At 41.2% G+C, this 17,762-nt stretch overlaps 2 protein-coding genes and 1 long non-coding RNA gene across 3 annotated transcripts; 2 read left to right on the top strand and 1 right to left on the bottom strand.

The window, feature by feature from the left end:
• Positions 1-573: 573 nt before the first annotated feature.
• On the top strand, positions 574-9,062 carry ttc34 (tetratricopeptide repeat domain 34). The gene is made up of 8 exons (XM_088082293.1): positions 574-877; positions 2,121-3,908; positions 4,641-4,863; positions 5,941-6,133; positions 6,478-6,644; positions 7,093-7,366; positions 7,553-7,767; positions 8,413-9,062. Exons 2-8 carry the CDS (start codon positions 2,194-2,196, stop codon positions 8,956-8,958), a joined length of 3,333 nt encoding a protein of 1,110 aa, XP_087938419.1. The 5' UTR covers positions 574-877; positions 2,121-2,193; the 3' UTR covers positions 8,959-9,062.
• A 387-nt stretch (positions 9,063-9,449) lies between these two features.
• Positions 9,450-17,222, bottom strand: alas2 (5'-aminolevulinate synthase 2). Its single transcript, XM_042492624.2, has 9 exons — positions 16,913-17,222; positions 16,731-16,826; positions 16,403-16,625; positions 15,451-15,635; positions 15,156-15,335; positions 14,117-14,281; positions 11,417-11,685; positions 10,326-10,488; positions 9,450-9,974 (listed from the first exon to the last, which is right to left on the bottom strand). Exons 1-9 carry the CDS (start codon positions 17,220-17,222, stop codon positions 9,811-9,813), a joined length of 1,755 nt encoding a protein of 584 aa, XP_042348558.2. The 3' UTR covers positions 9,450-9,810.
• Positions 12,721-16,557, top strand: LOC148188745 (uncharacterized). Its single transcript, XR_015777534.1, has 3 exons — positions 12,721-12,875; positions 14,177-14,283; positions 16,417-16,557. It is a non-coding gene; the product is annotated as an uncharacterized LOC148188745 (long non-coding RNA).
• Positions 17,223-17,762: the final 540 nt, after the last annotated feature.

Below are 17,762 nucleotides of genomic sequence, written 5' to 3'. Positions count from 1 at the left end.
TGGCACAAATGCTTCTGTCAGAGAGACAAAACAAAATCAAATATAAGCTAAAAATGGTGATATTTCATCATTTACATTTATCATTAAACTTTTCTTTGCACACAACCAGGCAGCAAAAGAGAGTGAAAAAAACTAAGGCTTTTTTTAAACTCCAGGATTTCATCTCCAGCCTCTGACTTCTATACATCAAAGGGTAGCCTCATTTTTAAAAACCCACCAACTGAACTAATTTATGGTGGAGGGAAGGGTCATGCAATTTCCACAAGTCATTTAGGGGGGCTCCTGAAAAAATATTATGACTTTGTGGCTTCCCCCTTCCTCTGATAAGTAGAGAACAGTTCCTTGGCTGTCACATTTTCACATGTTCTGCCTCTGTGAAAATCTCTGAGGGGAAATAATGAGGCATTTAAACAACCTTGTCACTTTTCTGGTTTTCAGCATTCCGATAAGCACTTACCGTCTTTTTCTGTATCAGTTATCGTAAAGGAACAGATTTTAAAGACGATTTTAAGCAGGAAAACAATGAGGGTGTCTTCCTGTGGTCTCCCTATGAGCGTGAGCGTTAGTGGTTTCCATTGGCAACCGGACCCGAGGTCCCGAGAACAACAGCTCTCGCACCGACAGCAGCAGAGAGCCAGGAGGAGTTTACCGTGAAGGGGAGCCAGTTTTGGTTGGTTTGTTAGTATCTAGTTGCTATCTCCGTGTCTCCCCGCCTGTTGGAGACTTTAAAAAACTTTGCTGCAGCTTTTGTTGTGTGAGCTGACACACCGTGTTGCCCTGGAAACTCCCAGCCGAGAGCTATTGAATTACAAAAATGGGGCCCAGGTTTTCTGTTCTCGGGACCTTCAGTAACAGAAAATGAACTGACACCGTATCGGTGAGTTATTTTCTTATTTTAAAAGTCACGGATTTAATTCGGTTTTGTTATGGATTTTTTTCTGGCAACAAAAGAAAAAGGAGCAGGTTGGTAAAGCATGGGTCAGAGGGAGCAACAAATCCCCTCCACTCAGGGGGATTATAGGTTTTCTGTATGCAACAAAAAAAAAAAAAGAAAGAAAAAAATATATCAAAATTAGGCTTTTATTTTATTCATTATTACCATTTTTTCATGTATGGCATTTTTCATTGTCACAGTGGTGGATAGGATTTAGGGCAATACATTGGTAGAAATTAAATATAACATACATAACTATGTTTTCATAATTTTGGTTTATAATTACCTGGAAATAAGAATCCACATGTTATCCATGGAGTTATTGCTCTACAGTAGCCTAGAATGGACAAACCAAAAATTGGCTCTAGATGGGGTCATTCATGTTTTCTCCTACATGCTTGTCACACTGGAGAAGTTCAGGCTCCCAGGAAGTGCATTGGGCTTTGAAGCCAATATTTGTAGCCAATATTTGTTACTCATCTTATGTAGTTTTCTGTCTCTATTTTAAACAGGCAATAGCCAACCCAAAGCTATTGGTATTTTTTTCACAATCATGATGTTAAAAATATATTTTGCAATCTTCATTTGTTCAATATAAAACTGTGGGTCTGATAATCGCACATACAGTGTGGCTCTGCAGGAGGTTGAAAATCAGGCCTTGTGGCCCAAAATGACTTCTTTGTACTAAATCAGTGGATACATTTTTTTGAGTATCACATCCTCCATGAAATTACTTCTGTCACTATCAGAATTTAATCCATTTCAGTCCAATAATGTTTGGAAAATCTAAAAGAGTTGGACCACTGAATCATTTTATTACCATTCAAGTTAGCAGAGTGCTGAACTGAAAGTAGCCAGCTCAGTCGGCAATAGTCCCTTGTGGGCCTGCTAAATGGGGACCTGCATCAGTATCATTCTTAGATAGAAATTATACTGAACCAGATAATGACAAAAATAATGAAGGCTGAATTCCATTTAGCAGCTTCAGTTTGCAGGTTCTGGTATTGTTTTTTTTAACTCTGCCATGTGTCATTGGGACACTTGAAAAAGACAATGCTGATGAAATGCCGATTGTGAGACACGTTGATACACTATTTTGTGTATTGAAAATTCTGCTCTTTAACATAATGATGTAAGATTTGAAAAATAATTTTTAACACATTTCCTGTTTTTTTTTAACAATTAGGTGGCATCAACGTTTCCATCACTGTGAGCACATGACGAAAGAAAAACAGATATAGAGAGCCTGCTGCCTCATCATGACTGCAGTGGTTCGACCAGGGGTCAATGTCTCAGAGCTTTATGAGGACGGAGACAAGCTCCTTGAGGCTGGAGAGCTTGGAAGGGCCACCTCTCTCTACATGTCTGCCTTCAGGACCCATGCCGCCTCCACCGTGTCCCACATGCGGAAATTGAAGTCAGGCCTTGGTGGGGTAATCTCTACTCTAGAAGGCTGGCTTGACAGTCATGGGGAGACCCAACACGCTGAGGGTCTTAATAAAGGTCTTGCAGCTGTGTTTCTGTCCACACTCTGCCCCAACAATCTGTCAGCCACCATTTTCAAGATGGAGTCTCTCCTTCAGAGTGGCGGGCACGGCTGTGAGGAGATTTTTGCTCGCTGCACTGCTCTGCTTGAAGGGATGAGAAACATTCATTCTCATGGTGCAACTCCCATGGTGTTGGAGTTAACTCGTGCCCTGGCCTGCTTGTTCTCAGAGCCTCACAGTGTCAAAGGACTAAAGCTTTACCTCAAAGTTTACCAGAGCAACAAATCTGAAACTGTCACACTGGTGACAAGCAGGCAAGCTCAGCACCTACCCAAAATAGTGAAGGCCTTTACAGAGCAAATACTGCTCTCACACCCCTCTTTAATATTTGACAGTGAGTGTGCAGTGGCAACTAAGGTGAATGATCAGCTAGATGTAGAGACATCCTCTATAGTTATTGAGTTTTTGTTGGCAATCTCACCTGGCAACACAGAAGTGCAGGAGCTTCACGCAGCACATTTGTTTTTGACAGGCAGGTTTGGGGACAGCGCAGAGGTGTACTCCGCTCTCTTGAATCATGATTATTGCCATAAAATGACAGAGAGTAGTACAGAGAAGTCATTCCAAGGCACTCCTGAGAGGAGAGCCAGACTCCTAACTAGTCGAGCAGCTTCCTGCTTGTCAGCAGGTGGACGGACTGCGGAGGCGTGCAGGGACCTGGGGGAGGCTTTTGAGATCCACCCTGCCACTGCCAGAATTTATTTTCAAAAGCTGTTCACAGATCAAGGTACAGGGGTCGCTGCTCGCAACCATCTCCGTCAGCAGGCAGAGAGAGGCCTGTCTGGTTACAGAGAAAGGGTCCTCATCCGTCCAGACCTGCGGTCCACTGAAGGGGTCGAGCTCCTGGACCCTGCGATCACTCAGTTACGGACTCTGTGCCATTTAGAAGCTGATGGGGGAGGCAGAGAGCTGCGGGTACGACTGGCCGATTGTCTTCTCCTCAGAGGGGAACACAAAGAGGCCCTCTCTATCTGCAGCCAGCTTGCCGCTTCCCAAGGTCAGCAGAGCTATCAAAACACGGTGCAGGTCCTTCGTGGATATGCACGACTTCTCTCAGATGACCATAAGGGGGCGTTAGAAGACTTTCAGGCTGTAATTGAACACAGTGCCCCCCACCCGTCCAGCTGTGTACGGGCGCTCTGTGGCAGGGGGCTCCTGCGCATGATGGGTGGTTTGAACTACCTCACAGCTCTGGACTATGTGACAGCAAGCAGGCTGCATCCTCAGGAAACAGCTCTGACTGTTCGCTGCTTGGTGCCATGGAACTACCGAGGGCTGCTGTTTACTGTGTTACTGGAGCAGGGACGAGTTATGCTGGAAGGGACTGGAGAGCACAAAGCCAAGTCCAGTTCCAATGAGGACTCCAAGCAGCCCCAGCAGAGGGATCAGCCGCAGGCCCCATCCAAGAGAGACAACCACAGATCAGGGTATGATGTTTGTCTCACATAAAGTTCTCTCAATAGGCCATTTTTTGGAGGCAGTTGACATGTCACAGTAGGAAAAACACAGGTGTAAATGATAAAATGAATGAAAGCTGAATTCCATTTAGATGCTTCTTTTTCAGGGTGCTGGTTTTGTACTAGTTCTCTGTCACAAAGTCATGGGTTATTTGGACTGAAGAACTGATCTATCGTTAATGTTGTTAGTAACACCTGTGCTTCCCCTGCTATGACAAATCAAATGTCTGCTGTGCGTCTGATGTGTCACTTCTGAAACCAGAACTATGCATTTTTGGGAAATGTAATGTCTATACCCAAAGGACAGGAAAATTCAAAATAAGATTTCTTCTTAGTACAACTTATTTCTCTCAGGGAAAACATAGCTCAATTTAATATCAATATGAGATTTTGACAATTCTCTCATACTACCTAACTTCCACTGCTGAGAAATAGCCTTTCTCTTGACTCAGCCTGATTCTATTTAAGATCTTAAAATGTTCTGTTTTTTCTATCACTGCATAATGTCTGTATAAGAAGCTGTTTCATTTCTCATGAGAAAAGAAAAGGCTATGTAGCAAAATCTTTCTCTGGTAGTTCTGTAAGGTTATAGTTCATCTGAATAAAACTACAAATGTCAGTTTATGATCCTCACTCTAATTCATGTTCTCTCAATGAAATGCATTCATTTGGTGTTGCACTTTTTTCTTCTTTGTGCATTAGGACTCCAGCTGGTGTCCAGTCTTTGGCTGCACTGCTGGTGGAACTCCAGCCTGGTGCTGATGGGTCTCAGATCCTGGCAGCAGATGCCTTGTACCAGCTTGGACGGGTGGAGGAGGCCTACCGGCTGCTTCTTTCCATCGGACCCACCAGTCCTCGAGCACCCATCCTGGCTCGCCTCGCCCTGCTGCAGCTGCACAGAGGCTTTCTTTATGACACCAACCAGGTATGCAAGTTTTGAGCGGTGGCAACCAAAGTGCAGAGGCAACTACATGTTTTTTCAAGGGGGATTCGGGCAGGGTGTGTTCCTGCCTATTTAGGAAAACTATATATTTATTACTTGAAAAAAAAACATTACCAGTTTTGTGATTTATGGCATGAGAAGATTTGGCAAAAGAAATCAATGATCCACAATTTCTGCACATACAGACACAGTTATCTAATTAATTTTTTTTCTGAAACAAGGTGTTGAAATTTCTGTTCTTTTCTTACAGTAGGATGTACAGTATGTGTTACACTGGGTGACATTTGCATAATATAATTCTCATTTACTTATTCTCATTTACTTATATTGCTCCCCAGCCACAGCCTCAAAGTGCATTCTAGGAACCTCAATGAGTCATTTACACTCCCTCTAATTACTGTAGTGTTCTTTATTTGTATATGAGTAGACGTAGCCTTTGTCAAACCTGGTGCCAGAGTAAATCTATACATGTTTCACCACACGAACAACGGGGCACAAATACAGATACCTTATGAAGTACAGTGCTGCCCAGCAGACAGAAGAAACATTAAAACAACCCAGTCACCTGTAGAATCATCAGCATGTTCAGCATTAGAACTACAAATTAGGAAGTAGAGTAAAAATGAGTCAACACTGACTCAAGTCGAACTACTGGTCTGTTTATATTAGTCACAGGCCAACAGAGCGGTGAATGTGAATTCCCTTTTATTTAATTAACATATTCCTCCAGGATTAAATGTCATTTAGTGGTGGTCTAAGATAAATTGGACAGGCCTGGTTTGCCAAAAGGTCATTTTTTAGTTTCTGTAGCAAAGCTAAGAAATAATACACCACATTAGTTTTGCAAAACATTTTTTTTCTTTTTAGTTATTGTTATACATTCATAATCAATAGGTGTGGTCTCAGGCAATGTAAAATCATCAACTGAATACAACCAGAGTACATTATTCTGTAGTGATATGGTGTGTCAGGTCAGCTAGCTTAATACATTTATCTCCACATTTTATAGCTTTTACAGTAAAAAAGAGAAAGTTTTAATATCTGACCTTTTTTTTGCAGCTATTAAAAAAGCTGATTCAGTGTGGTGACACGAGCTGCTTGCGCCCCCTGTTGGCGGTGGCACAACAGAAGGACCGAGCTCTGCTGCAGGGGCACTGCCACTCTGCAGCAAAACGCATCCTGGGGGGTACACGAGAAGAGAGCGCCGTCAGGGAGGCTGTGGCATACCTCTCCATCGCCATTATGGCCTCTGGTAGTTTATTAGTTTCATTCTGGTTGTTGACTCAATAGATAGTTGGTAATACTTTAATCTAGATAGGATTAGAGGGATAAGAGAAAGGCTGGTACAAAACGGGGACTTTATTTCTGTGTTTGGACTCAGTTCAGTAGAGCCACATAACTTTCAAAACACTAAACAAAAAGCAGACAGATAGGCTCTGTATTATTGAACTAGACAATAAGGAAGCAATTTCAGCATATATGCATACTCTGTGTGTTTTGGTCACTGTTTCTTTATGGATAAGTGTGCAAGTAATCAGTTTAATTGGGATGATCGTGCTGTGAATATTGTGAAACTAATTAAATGAATTTTTCCAGGTGGTGAGGCAGCAGAGTCTTTGCTGGAGAGAGCGAGGTGTTACGCCCTGCTGGGTCAACGAAAGACAGCCATCTTTGATTTCAGTGCCATTCTGAAGGAGCACCCGAAACACGTCCAGGCCCTCTGTGGCAGAGGCTTCACCTATCTAATGCTGAACCAACAAAAGGTATTCTTGAGTTGAAATGCTGTCAAAACATGCCGTAGCTCAGAACTTTAAAAAGTTTATTTCTTTTCTTTGGCATTCTCGAGACTTCTAACTACACTAGGCAGCTTGACACATTAGTGGCTGCAACCATCCGTGAAAGGTAATTGTTTATGGAACTAGAATTTCACTAGGCACAATATATAATGACTGTAAACCACCGATATCATGCTTATGTTGACCAATGTGCAGTGGTGTAGATGTAGTTGATGAGGTGGGTACACTGCTAGGTAGATGGGTAGGTTACCGAGGAGAAAGTGGGTATACTCTCCTGTTTATTCCAATGGCTTTTTAGCTGAAAGGTGGGTATACCCTGTATAAGACAGATATATTTTTACATAACAGTGTCTAACGCAGCTGTCGGCAATATGCATCTTCAATTTAAATATAAACATCTACCTTTTCCTGTCAGGAATGCACCCATGATATCCTGTCAGCACTTCAGATTAACGCTGACATCGTCACCAAAGATATCCTATCACTCAAAGACAAGGCACGGAAGCTGGTCTGTGATTGGCTGCATCAGTTCTGTCGGACCAATCTGTCAGACATCCTGCTCGCTAATGCTGTCCCCTGCCACGAGGAGCAGCTCAGAGAGGCTTTTATAATTGGTGGAGCTCTGATGAGGACTGACTGCAGAGACCCCAGATGGCATCTCCTCTATGTGGACATTCTCTTAGCCAAAGGTGAGATGGGAACTTCGCCAAACTTTGCTGCTCAACTTCTTGCCTTGATGTCACTGGAAATTGTGTGTTGAAGAGATGACAATTCAGTCTGTATGGCGTTTCCACTTTGATCCACTTTCCCAGTGAACTTAGCGCTCCTTGTTTTCAGTAATCCTTACTCCTGCTGTTGTGGTCCATTTGTGCCAGGTGAAGTTAAGGCAGCAGGTGCTCATCTGTGCCAGGTGTTTGGCCAGGAGCCAAGAGATGCAGTGGCCCAGGCCAGAGTGGGTGTGGTGGCGGCCTGGCAGCAGAACTACCTCAGCGCAGCTCGCAGGCTCAGCAAACTGACTGAGAAAGATTCATCCAGTCTGGTCTTCTTGCTGGCCCTGATCCCATTTAATCAGCGAAAACGCATGGCACAGGTAAGCCTCCGTGCAGGAATCTTAGATCCACTTTAGAATGAGCAGCATTGCTGTAGTGATACAGTGGAGTGTTGCAAAAAAAGCAAGATAAAACTATTATAATGTGATTAATTTCAATTTAATTTTCTGTCTAATTTGTGGTGTTATCCATCTCATCACACTGCACTGAGCTCCTCTGTGATTCTGTGACACTCCTGTTTTTTTTTTTAAGATAATTTCACATTTCCCCTGCATTCAGTCTTGATTTAATCTGTTCTGCCTGAATTTTTTACGTGCTATCATTTTTATTGACTTCACTTTTTATGGTTTTTATGGTTTGGTTGATACAGTGCCAACTAAAATATATTTTTAAAAAAAACAAAAAACAATGAAAACCAAAATGCCTGAAACTCTACTAGCACGTCCAACAATTTAGGAGGTTCTCTCTCACTGTATCACAATGAATATTTACTATGGTTGAAATGGACAGTAAGGTCAGAAAAGATGGAAAAGTATGCATAATATGTGGTGATGCAGAGCATCAATAAAAACTTTTACATTAATTTACAAGACAGGGCAACAGCACCTTTCCTTAGTCTGGCTAATTTCCTGTAAATTAGGAATATTTCTGAATTTATAAATTGCTCTACATTTATACTGCAACAGGCAGCAGCTCAGGAGGCCAGCAGTGTGTCGTCAGATGGTCAGTGGGAGCAGGCCCTCGCACTGCTGACCGTGGCAGTTCAAGCAGTGGGCAATCACAGACTCCAGTATCTCCGCCAGCGGGCAGCCTGCCTCGCTCAGCTTGGCCTACATGAGCGGGCCATAGCTGATCTGGACACAGTTATCCAGAAACACAATGGATCTGACTCCAACTGCTCTGAGGACCCCCAAGTCTGGGCGGAGGACCTGTGTCGGCGAGGCCGCAGCCTGGTGCTCTGTTCCAGAGAAGGAGCAGCTCTGGAGGATTTCTCTCGGGCATTGGAGCTCCACCGGAATCAGACAATCCAGTGCGTGGAGACTGGTCTGGGGAGGCTACGTCTGGCTGAGTGCTTCCTGCGGGGGGCGCTGCAACACTATGGGGAGCAGCAGCTCAGTAAATCCTGGACATTGATTGAATGTGGTCTTGTTGTGGACAGTGAGAATGCAGAGCTCCGCAGACTGAGGGCAAAGGTCAAACGAGAAGTGGCCAGCCCCTGCAATGTCAACTAGCGCTGTAGTCAAAGGTACACAGGAGCTCCAGCCGAACTCACATAATATAGCCATGTCAGTGCCTGTACCTTAAAGGAGCACTTCAACCCCCCCCCCCCACCCCCTAAATGATCATTTGTATGCCAGTTACTCTCTAACTAATGCGAAATCTTCCACAACTTTATAACATATTTGATGGTTTCTTTTGGACAAGGTGCTTTGGTTCATAGTATGTCTTCCAGTTAAGTTTGCAGCATTAACAACAACATTAATCATAGGTTTCAATATATTTATCATTACAGCAAAGCAGTATATTGAATATGGGAGGTGTATGTTGGCGGTAATGATTCCCAACTTCACAAATTTATTGAATATTTTATTGTCTCATATTTTATGAACCAGTTAATTTCAGCACATCGTATTTTTAACTGAAACACCAGCAATTTAATTATTGTGATAACGAAAACAAATCATGATGGTCATTATAGTTGTATAAAGGAAATCACGCAGCATAAAATTAAAAATAATTTAATACAAACCATCACACCTAGATAAAAGATTTAAGAAAGTGCCTAACGTGCAGGTTTTATGCTTTTGAAATGGAGAAGACACAATTTTCTTTAATCCAATCCATGACAGCAAACACAATTTAATAAGCATAGATACAAGAAAACAGATATAAATACTGGAGTTTAGTCCATACCACTTACAATAAAGAACATTTTAATGTAAGTACAGAATCAAGACTTATGTACTCTTCTCAGTGCACCTGATGAAGAACTTTGTATTTAAAAAAGGCTGTTGAATATAAAATTAAATGTATACATGTATTGCATGTATAACTTGCGTTGAGATACCACATGTACTATGGTATTATGCAAGCACAGTGATGAATTGTGGTTCCATGTTGCCAAAGTAGGATTTCTCCCACTCACTCATTAGGTCAAAATGCAGCGGGCGGTCACAGAAGGCGCAGGAAGCTGTGGCCGGGCTGTTGAGCAGGAGCCCCGCCTCCTGCCACACCTCCACTAGTTTCTCTGTGAATGAAACACAGACACTGATAAGAATGACAAAAATAAATGCCAATATTTATTTCTGCGTCGTAAAATTTAGTCTTTGCTCATTCGGTTGGCACACAAAAAGGTTATAATGTCAGTTTTGCTACTAAATGATGACAATTTGAAGATCTCTTCAGAGTTTTGTCATTTTACTGCATTGCAGTATGTTGTGACAAGTGGATGCCAAGAGACTCATATATGCTTACAGAGCAACGAGACTCACAAAGGACAAACATAAATCACGTGTACTGGCTGTTGTCCCCACTTAACTTGATTGGAGGTTTAGTAGAACAGCTCTGACCTAATTTTGGTAAGGATCCCCACACTCACCCACAAAGTAGTCCATCATGGCAGGGTTATGATGAGGAGACGGAGCCAGGCGCAGCAGCTCCTCACCACGAGGCACTGTGGGGTAGTTTATGGCCTGGACGTAGATGTTGTGTCTCTCCAGCAGAGTGTCACACACTTTAGTGTTCATCTCGGCGTTGCCCACCTAGAAAACAGAACACAAAAAGTGACGTGGATGCTTTTATTAAGCACAATCAGGACGTACATGTAGTAATCAATGCTATTACTGTGGTGGACTTTGTCTGTAGAGCTAAGAGTGTGCTGCTTGAATTATTTATAGAAGTTTTCTGTGTTTACTTTCAACAGTGTGATACATTTTTAAAAAGTAATTACAAATTGATGATTTTAATTAGCATTTAAATGATGCATTAAAGCCACAATGAAGTCAAAACTGAATTTTTAAATGGAATCGTAAAATAAATGATATCACAAAAAGATTTAAGTTTGCATAATGTAAATGCAAATTTAATTAACTTAACGTCTTAGAATTACTTTTTAACGATCATAAATTGGATTATAATTAAACACTGAAAATCTCTAATTATTTGGATGGCACACTTAAGACTCCAGATGTTTAATGATGTACTTGTGAAGTTACAGAGGAGTAGACATTAGGCCTTTTTCACTGCAGGCTTCTTGACTACATCCACTCAGCACGAAGAGACAGATAATCTGTGAAAAAATCATGTTCCTCTGCCTTCTCGTAGTGCTTCCAATGGCATTACTGCACATAAACCAAAACAACCAGTCAGAGCCGAGGAGTCTCCAATGCAGTTGTCAGTCAATCAGTCATGTCAATCTGGGCAGCGCTAAACAAATATGAATTAAGTTTTTGTTATTGCTACCTAAAATGTATTCAGAAACACATTTTAGTGCACTATTTAACTGTAAGATGAGAAAATTTGTGATTTGTGTTTGTTTCTGAAAACATTTTTAGATAGGCTTGAGTTTTCTCCTGAGATAAATTGCATTCCTAATATTTCTCTGACCAAAAAGATACTCTAAATACAAATACTAACAACTGGAATGATCAGATGAGGAGTTGATAGAGTGGGATATGGTAACTGTCTTACCCGTATGGGGATGATGTGGCTGGGACAGTTGACCACAGGCAGGCCCTTATCCATGAGCAGCTGCCTCATGTGTTTGACGTTCCTCTGGTGGGCTCTGCGGAGCTGCTGCCCCTCGGGGCTCCTCAGGACCCGGACAGACTCCAGGGCTCCAGCCAAGACCATCGGAGGCAGAGCGGTGGTGAAGATAAAGCCAGCTGCGAAGGAGCGCACCACGTCTACCAGGGCAGCGCTGCTGGCAATGTAGCCTCCAACACAGCCAAAGGCTTTACCTGTAACCGATGACAGAGGACATGTGAGGTGAGGAGGCAATAATTGGAGTTTCATTTATTTAAGTACAAATCCAACATTTAAATTGAGTATTTCCATTTAATAGTACTTACGTTTTTTGAGACATATTTCAAAGGGGAAACATTTTACCTTATGCATTAATTTGACAGCTAACCTTGTAGACTAATATATTCGTACATAATTTACAACCATTAAAGTGTGAAGTTTGTATTGTAACAGATAACGCAAGATTTCTGTCAGCATGCCCCCAGTTTGGAGGAACGGCCAGCAGTGCTGAGACCAAAGCTGAGCAATGTACTGCTGTGGATGAGGAACATATTTTATCCACCTAAAAAAATCACTATCAGTTGATTTCAAGAGTGCACTATATAGAGTGTTTTCACTGCTTTGCTTTTACATCAAATAGCCCACTCCGAAGGGTGAACTGTTAATGTTGTCAGTTCCCTTTCTATGCTCTCATCAAAACCACCAGTATCCACTGACAAAAACAGTCATGTTGGCTTGTTAAACATGAGAGCTGTTGGTCTACAAGTGCCTTGATCATTTTGTTCGTTTCTGCTGTTGTATGACTTTGGTCAGTAAAACACCAAAGTCACACCAGAAGGCAAACAATCGAAACAGCTCCTGTGTTTAGCGAGCCAACATTACTGTTTTTATTACATTACTGAAATCATTTTTTCCCTCATTGGAGTCTGGCTTATAAAAGGGCATTATGACGGCTTCATTCCCCCATCAGAAAACGCTATCTGATGTCAAGGTAAAGTAAAGAAAATATTCCGAATAATAATTTTTTTAGGACTTTTCTATAGGTGGTGTGGTGTCATGAGAGGTAGAGTTATTGGGGGAGATGCATTCTTGGTGGTTGCAGCAAGGCCTACAAACCATCATGGCATCCAGTAAAAGACTACAATAAGCCAGCAGGCTTCAGCCAGGACACTGATTGCTGCCCAGCTGAGACAAATCAGCTGATTGCCCTGGTGAGGGAGCTGAAGGGGAGTCAGTGCATGTAGGGGCAAAGTCAATTACAGAGACAGACAGACACGAGCAGAGATTTTAGTTATAGTACCCAGGAGACAGTGAACTGGAGTTTTGATTTACATGCCTGTTTTTGTTTTGTTTAACTTCTGTCTCAAAGAGATAAGTTGACCTTTTAAAGAAGACCGAATACTGTGTAAGTTGGAGTGAGTGTAAGTTGAAAAGCAACGTTTGATTGTTTTCATTTCCTGCACCACAACTCGAAAGCTCCAGGAAAGTTCCAGACCTCTCAAGACATCACAATCGCTAAAATATGTTTTATGCTGAGCCCTCCACAGCAGTACACTGCTTAGCTTCAGTGGCAGTACTCCAGCCTTCTTCTCCAAACAGGGGGCATACTGACTGACATCTACTGTTTGTAATACGCTGATGATGGATAAGTACCCAAAACAACCCCACTTCAAAAGATCTGATATATCTCTTTAATAATATTTGCTCTAATAATAACATCAGTATGGATATTTAACCTACACAATAACATAAAGCTGGATACGCACCACCCTGCTTACTGAACACTTTTTATACTTTTTATACAAATGTAGCTTTATTCATGATGCTTCTGTAGTTTTGAATCCTAACTTATTATGATGATATATTTTTACATTATGACACTGCTGCTTTTACTAAGGCAAAGAATCTGATGGATACTTTCTACACCAAAATAATACATGACATATTCTGTGTGTGATAATTAACTCTCACTGTTTAATATTGAAGTCCCAATTGCTATACTTTAATATCCTTAAATGACATGGTACATTTCATTTCTGTGTCAAATTATGACATCACAATAATGTATCAAAAATTGCACTTTGGGTTTTGTGTGTTGATATACCACTATGAATTTTTTATTTGCTGTTGTTTGATTATTTATTGCCATTTCAACACTTGCAGCAATGTCTTGTAATGTCAAGTCTTGTAATCCAGGATTAGTTTACAACTAATGTGAGTCTGACAGGATTTTCTACCTAGAACTACACAGTTGTCATAAAGCTACACACTCAACGACTCCCTGATGATGGTTTTATCAGTGCAACCAGAGAGGGAGTAGAGTCGGCACCCAGCTGATAAAACTGCTGCTTTCACTCCTGACCTTATTTAACCAACATAGGGGCAGCATCATCCTTGTCGAGAGCCATTGCTCCCGTGCTGGCAATATGACAGTGTCAGTTAGTGCAAGTGGCTGTAAATGGGGAATTTGGCCAAGAAAAGAGGCAATTCATCTAAGACAGTTTGAAGCCGTTTGCCTCGCCCTTTTACTGTAATAGTGTATTTCATCATACCTTACATATAATAGAAAGGTACGATGAAACAAAACAGTTTGCTCACTTGTTTAGACATTTTAAAAGAACAACAATCTCTACAAAAGCTCCTCACCTAAGGTCCCAGAGACAATGTCAATCTTGTGCATAATGTTGTCTCTCTCTCCCACTCCAGCTCCGTGGGCTCCGTACAGGCCCACAGCGTGAACCTCATCAACAAACGTCAGAGCTCCATAACGATGAGTGACATCACACAGCTCTTCCAGAGGACATATGGCACCTGTAAGCCCCAGAGAATAAGGTGCTATAATTAGAACTGTGCAAAATAGGCAAATTTATGCTGCAAATGTCATTGTTGTGTAGATCTAGGTGTATGCTTGAATTCGGGGAGTTATTTACACTACTTGCAAATGTAAAAATCTCTATAAATTACAAATTGTTTACATCAAAACACCTCTTTTTTTGTGTTAGTGTTTAAAAAAAACATCCTGGATATGGTCCCAGTCATCCACTCAGCCTGCTTCAGTTTGTGCTTTATGGAGCTGTCAGCAGTGTAATATCACACAGAGAAATAGAGCTGAGGGTGGAAAACTATTTCCTCCCATGGGAGACAGTGATAAATGATAAATAGCGCAGACTAAATAACTGAAGATAATAGAAATATAAATACTCTAAACCTGGTTCTCCCTTTGTTGGCTATGAATTATGAATTTTGCTCATGATGACTTAACTTATAATATACATAAAGAATTTGCGAATTGATGTGGCTCACGTGCCAGTTTTATATTATTATTTTTTTCAGTGGAGAATTTTATTAATAAGACTATAAATATATTGTGGCTTAACTGTGAGCCTGGTATTTCCACAATCACACAGCCACCAATGTGCCGTAAACTAAGAAAAATCCAATCTTAATAATACATATGTTCATATAGTATTTTCACATGATCTTCACATGATCAGCTCAGCCACAGAAGGTAAAATATCGAAATTTACATCTCTTGTTTCTCCATTTTAATTGATTTATATCTAATATCTTTCTGTATATATACAGTAATTTTAAATAGCTGTAACCTCCACAAGGTTTATGAGTAAAGATATGAAATCTAAATAATCTCCTCTATCACTGCAATGTAATATTTCATAGTACTTACCATCCATCGAGTGCACAGTCTCAAATGCCACTATTTTGGGCGTCTTAGGGTCTGAGCGTTGCAGCAGCTCCTCCAGGTGTCGGCTGTCATTGTGGCGGAAGATAAAACGGTTGGCTTTGCTGTTCCTGATGCCCTGAATCATTGATGCGTGGTTCCCTGCATCAGAGTAGATCTCGCACCCTGTACACAGCAGTGAATACAGCATGAAACCAGTGAAGATAACTTCCCTGTGAGATAACATCACCTTTTCTATGATATATGAAATGCAAAATATATGTCAGAGGTCAGTATTTACCTGGCAGCATCTTGGCCAAAGTAAAGAGGGTGGAGTCATTTGCCACGAAGCAGGAGGAGAAGACCAGAGCTGCATCTTTCTGGTGCAACTGGGCCAGTTCCCTCTCCAGAGACACGTGGTAGTTACTGGTGCCTGAGATGTTTCTGGTCCCACCTGCTCCAGCACCATGCCTTTCCAGGGCATCTCTGAAATCATCCAAAACAAAATGATAAAACATAAAGCCCACAGGCATCTTTTCTTTCAAATTTTCTTTCAACTTAATTCTTTAACATCAAAACAATGGCTCCAGGTTCTACAAAACCCACTAACTGAAAAATAGATAAAAAGGATGGATTGACCCCTGATGTAGCCTACATGTCGAAAAATGGCTGGAACCAGTTTCAGCTTTTCTTTTTGCCAGAGCTGTCGAATCAAATCAGACTGGAGACTGGACTTGGATTTTTTTTTTTTTTTACCAATTCTCAAGTGGTGTAAAAATGCTTAAATTTTCCACCAAATCTATGCAACAAATAACATCAGCTCAAAGGTTGCTGCAACAATGTATGCACCATAACTGAGCATGTGAGTGGCCATCATATACTTTCATCATAATGTTCTAAGCCCCTTTACAATATAAACCTCAAACTTTAAATAGAAGCCAGATCAAAATACAATGTTTATTACAGATTTCTGACTACAGAGACTTGACACCATGTGCTGAGCTGCATCTCAAATTAATCTTGAGGTTACCAGCTGCTATCTACCCCTAAAGATCCTCAATCCCCCCCCCGAAAAAGACAAAAATGGGTCTATGGTAGGCCTCTAAGGGCTAAAAGAACTTCATGGACACTATGTCAAAAATATACTATCAATGCTGCTTTGGAAGGAAAATGCAGACAAACAACTAATGTTTTGGGGGTTTTTTTGCGCCAGAACAGTTGCAAACATTTGCTTTTTTTCTGTCTCCTTTTACCTGATTGCACCGAGGACCCGTGGGTGCCGACTCATTCCCAGATAGTCATTGCTGCACCAGACAGACACCTGGGAGCCCTCCCGTCCAGAGATGGAGTAATCTTCAGCGAAAGGGAAGACCTCAGCGCTCCTGTTCACGGTCTTGAAGACTCTGTATGTGTGGTCCTTCTTTTTCTCAGCAATCTTCTCAGTAAAGAAGTGGTCATAGTCATAGCTGGGACCAACTGCAGAGGTGACAGTTTTGACTTAAAATCAGTTACAGCATAATTAGGCAAATAAAAGAAACATGTTTTACTAAATTGTATCAAATGAAATGGGTAACATTTTACCCATGTTGTCTTTGAGGAGGTGGTTGACAGAATTGGTTTCAGCTGATGTTAGGAAGATTGAATCCTTTAAACCCTTCAACAGAGAACTCAACAAACCTGTGAAAGATGAGTGCAAGTCTGTCAGTGTGAGATATTACTATTTTGTCTATGCAGCATCATTATGGAGTGTTAGTTCCTCCCACCTTCTTGGACATCCTCCTGTACCTCAGGGCTGGCTCGGACCATCCCAATCTGAGAGCTGACAAAGGGGCAGCTCTCCGATACAGACAGAGCCACCTGAGTAGCTCTCTGAGCGAACTGCCTCTTCTGATCCTCTTGTTCGGTGGGTGAGACTCTCAGCTTGGCCCCCAGAGAGGCTGCGCTGCTCACACTGATCTGGCGAACGATGATGGGGCATTGGTTGGCCATAAACAGCAAGGCAGCTCCAGTTCTCCTCAAAGCTGGCTGAGGCGCAGACTTAAGGAAGGGGCAGTGGTGAAGGAAGGCCGCCATTGTACTTCAGCTGTTCCTTCTCTGATTTAGGATAAAAGATAGTAAATTAATTTCATTTTGAAAAATATCACGGACATATGCTTTATATCTGCAAAGGGTGTGAATTTCATTACATTTATGATGTGTAAAAAAGTGTTATAAACAATGGTGGAATGTAAGTAAGTGTATTTATTTAGGTACTGTACTTAAGAACAAATTTGATGCACTCATATTTTACTTGAGTCTTTTCCTTTTATACTACTTTATACTTTCACTCCACAAGATTTTAGAGTGAGCTATTGTATTTTTTAATTCACTGGTTTTATCTGAAAACTTAAGCTACTATTTTACAAGTTAAGATTTCTGCGTAAAAGAAAAAACACAAGAAATCTTTATAAAATATGATTTTTTTTGTTAGAAAATAAACAACCCAACAGTTAATAAAAGTATAGCTGAAAATATTATTCAATTAATCAATCAATTAGCTGGGAACTCTTTTAATAAACATTGATGTAATTTTATATTATTTTTATAAAATCATTTTGAGTTTTTTGTACATCT

Source organism: Plectropomus leopardus, chromosome 9 (genome assembly GCF_026936395.1).
Source record: "Plectropomus leopardus strain MGB_pleo_1.0 chromosome 9, ASM2693639v1, whole genome shotgun sequence".
Classification (NCBI taxonomy): Eukaryota; Metazoa; Chordata; class Actinopteri; order Perciformes; family Serranidae; genus Plectropomus; species Plectropomus leopardus.
This window is presented reverse-complemented; position numbering and strand designations above follow the sequence as displayed.

Bases quoted from the DNA above. Each gene is read 5' to 3' on its own strand.
- alas2 (XM_042492624.2), bottom strand. From the start codon at position 17,222: ATGGCGGCCTTCCTTCACCACTGCCCCTTCCTTAAGTCTGCGCCTCAG. The intron at 16,827-16,912 runs GTGGGAGGAACT...CATCTTTCACAG, and splicing joins ACAGGAGGATGTCCAAGAAG to GTTTGTTGAGTTCTCTGTTG. The intron at 10,489-11,416 runs GTAAGACAGTTA...TCTGTTTTCTAG, and splicing joins GCCACATCATCCCCATACGG to GTGGGCAACGCCGAGATGAA.
- ttc34 (XM_088082293.1), top strand. From the start codon at position 2,194: ATGACTGCAGTGGTTCGACCAGGGGTCAATGTCTCAGAGCTTTATGAG. The intron at 3,909-4,640 runs GTATGATGTTTG...TTTGTGCATTAG, and splicing joins AGAGACAACCACAGATCAGG to GACTCCAGCTGGTGTCCAGT. The intron at 7,367-7,552 runs GTGAGATGGGAA...CATTTGTGCCAG, and splicing joins GGACATTCTCTTAGCCAAAG to GTGAAGTTAAGGCAGCAGGT.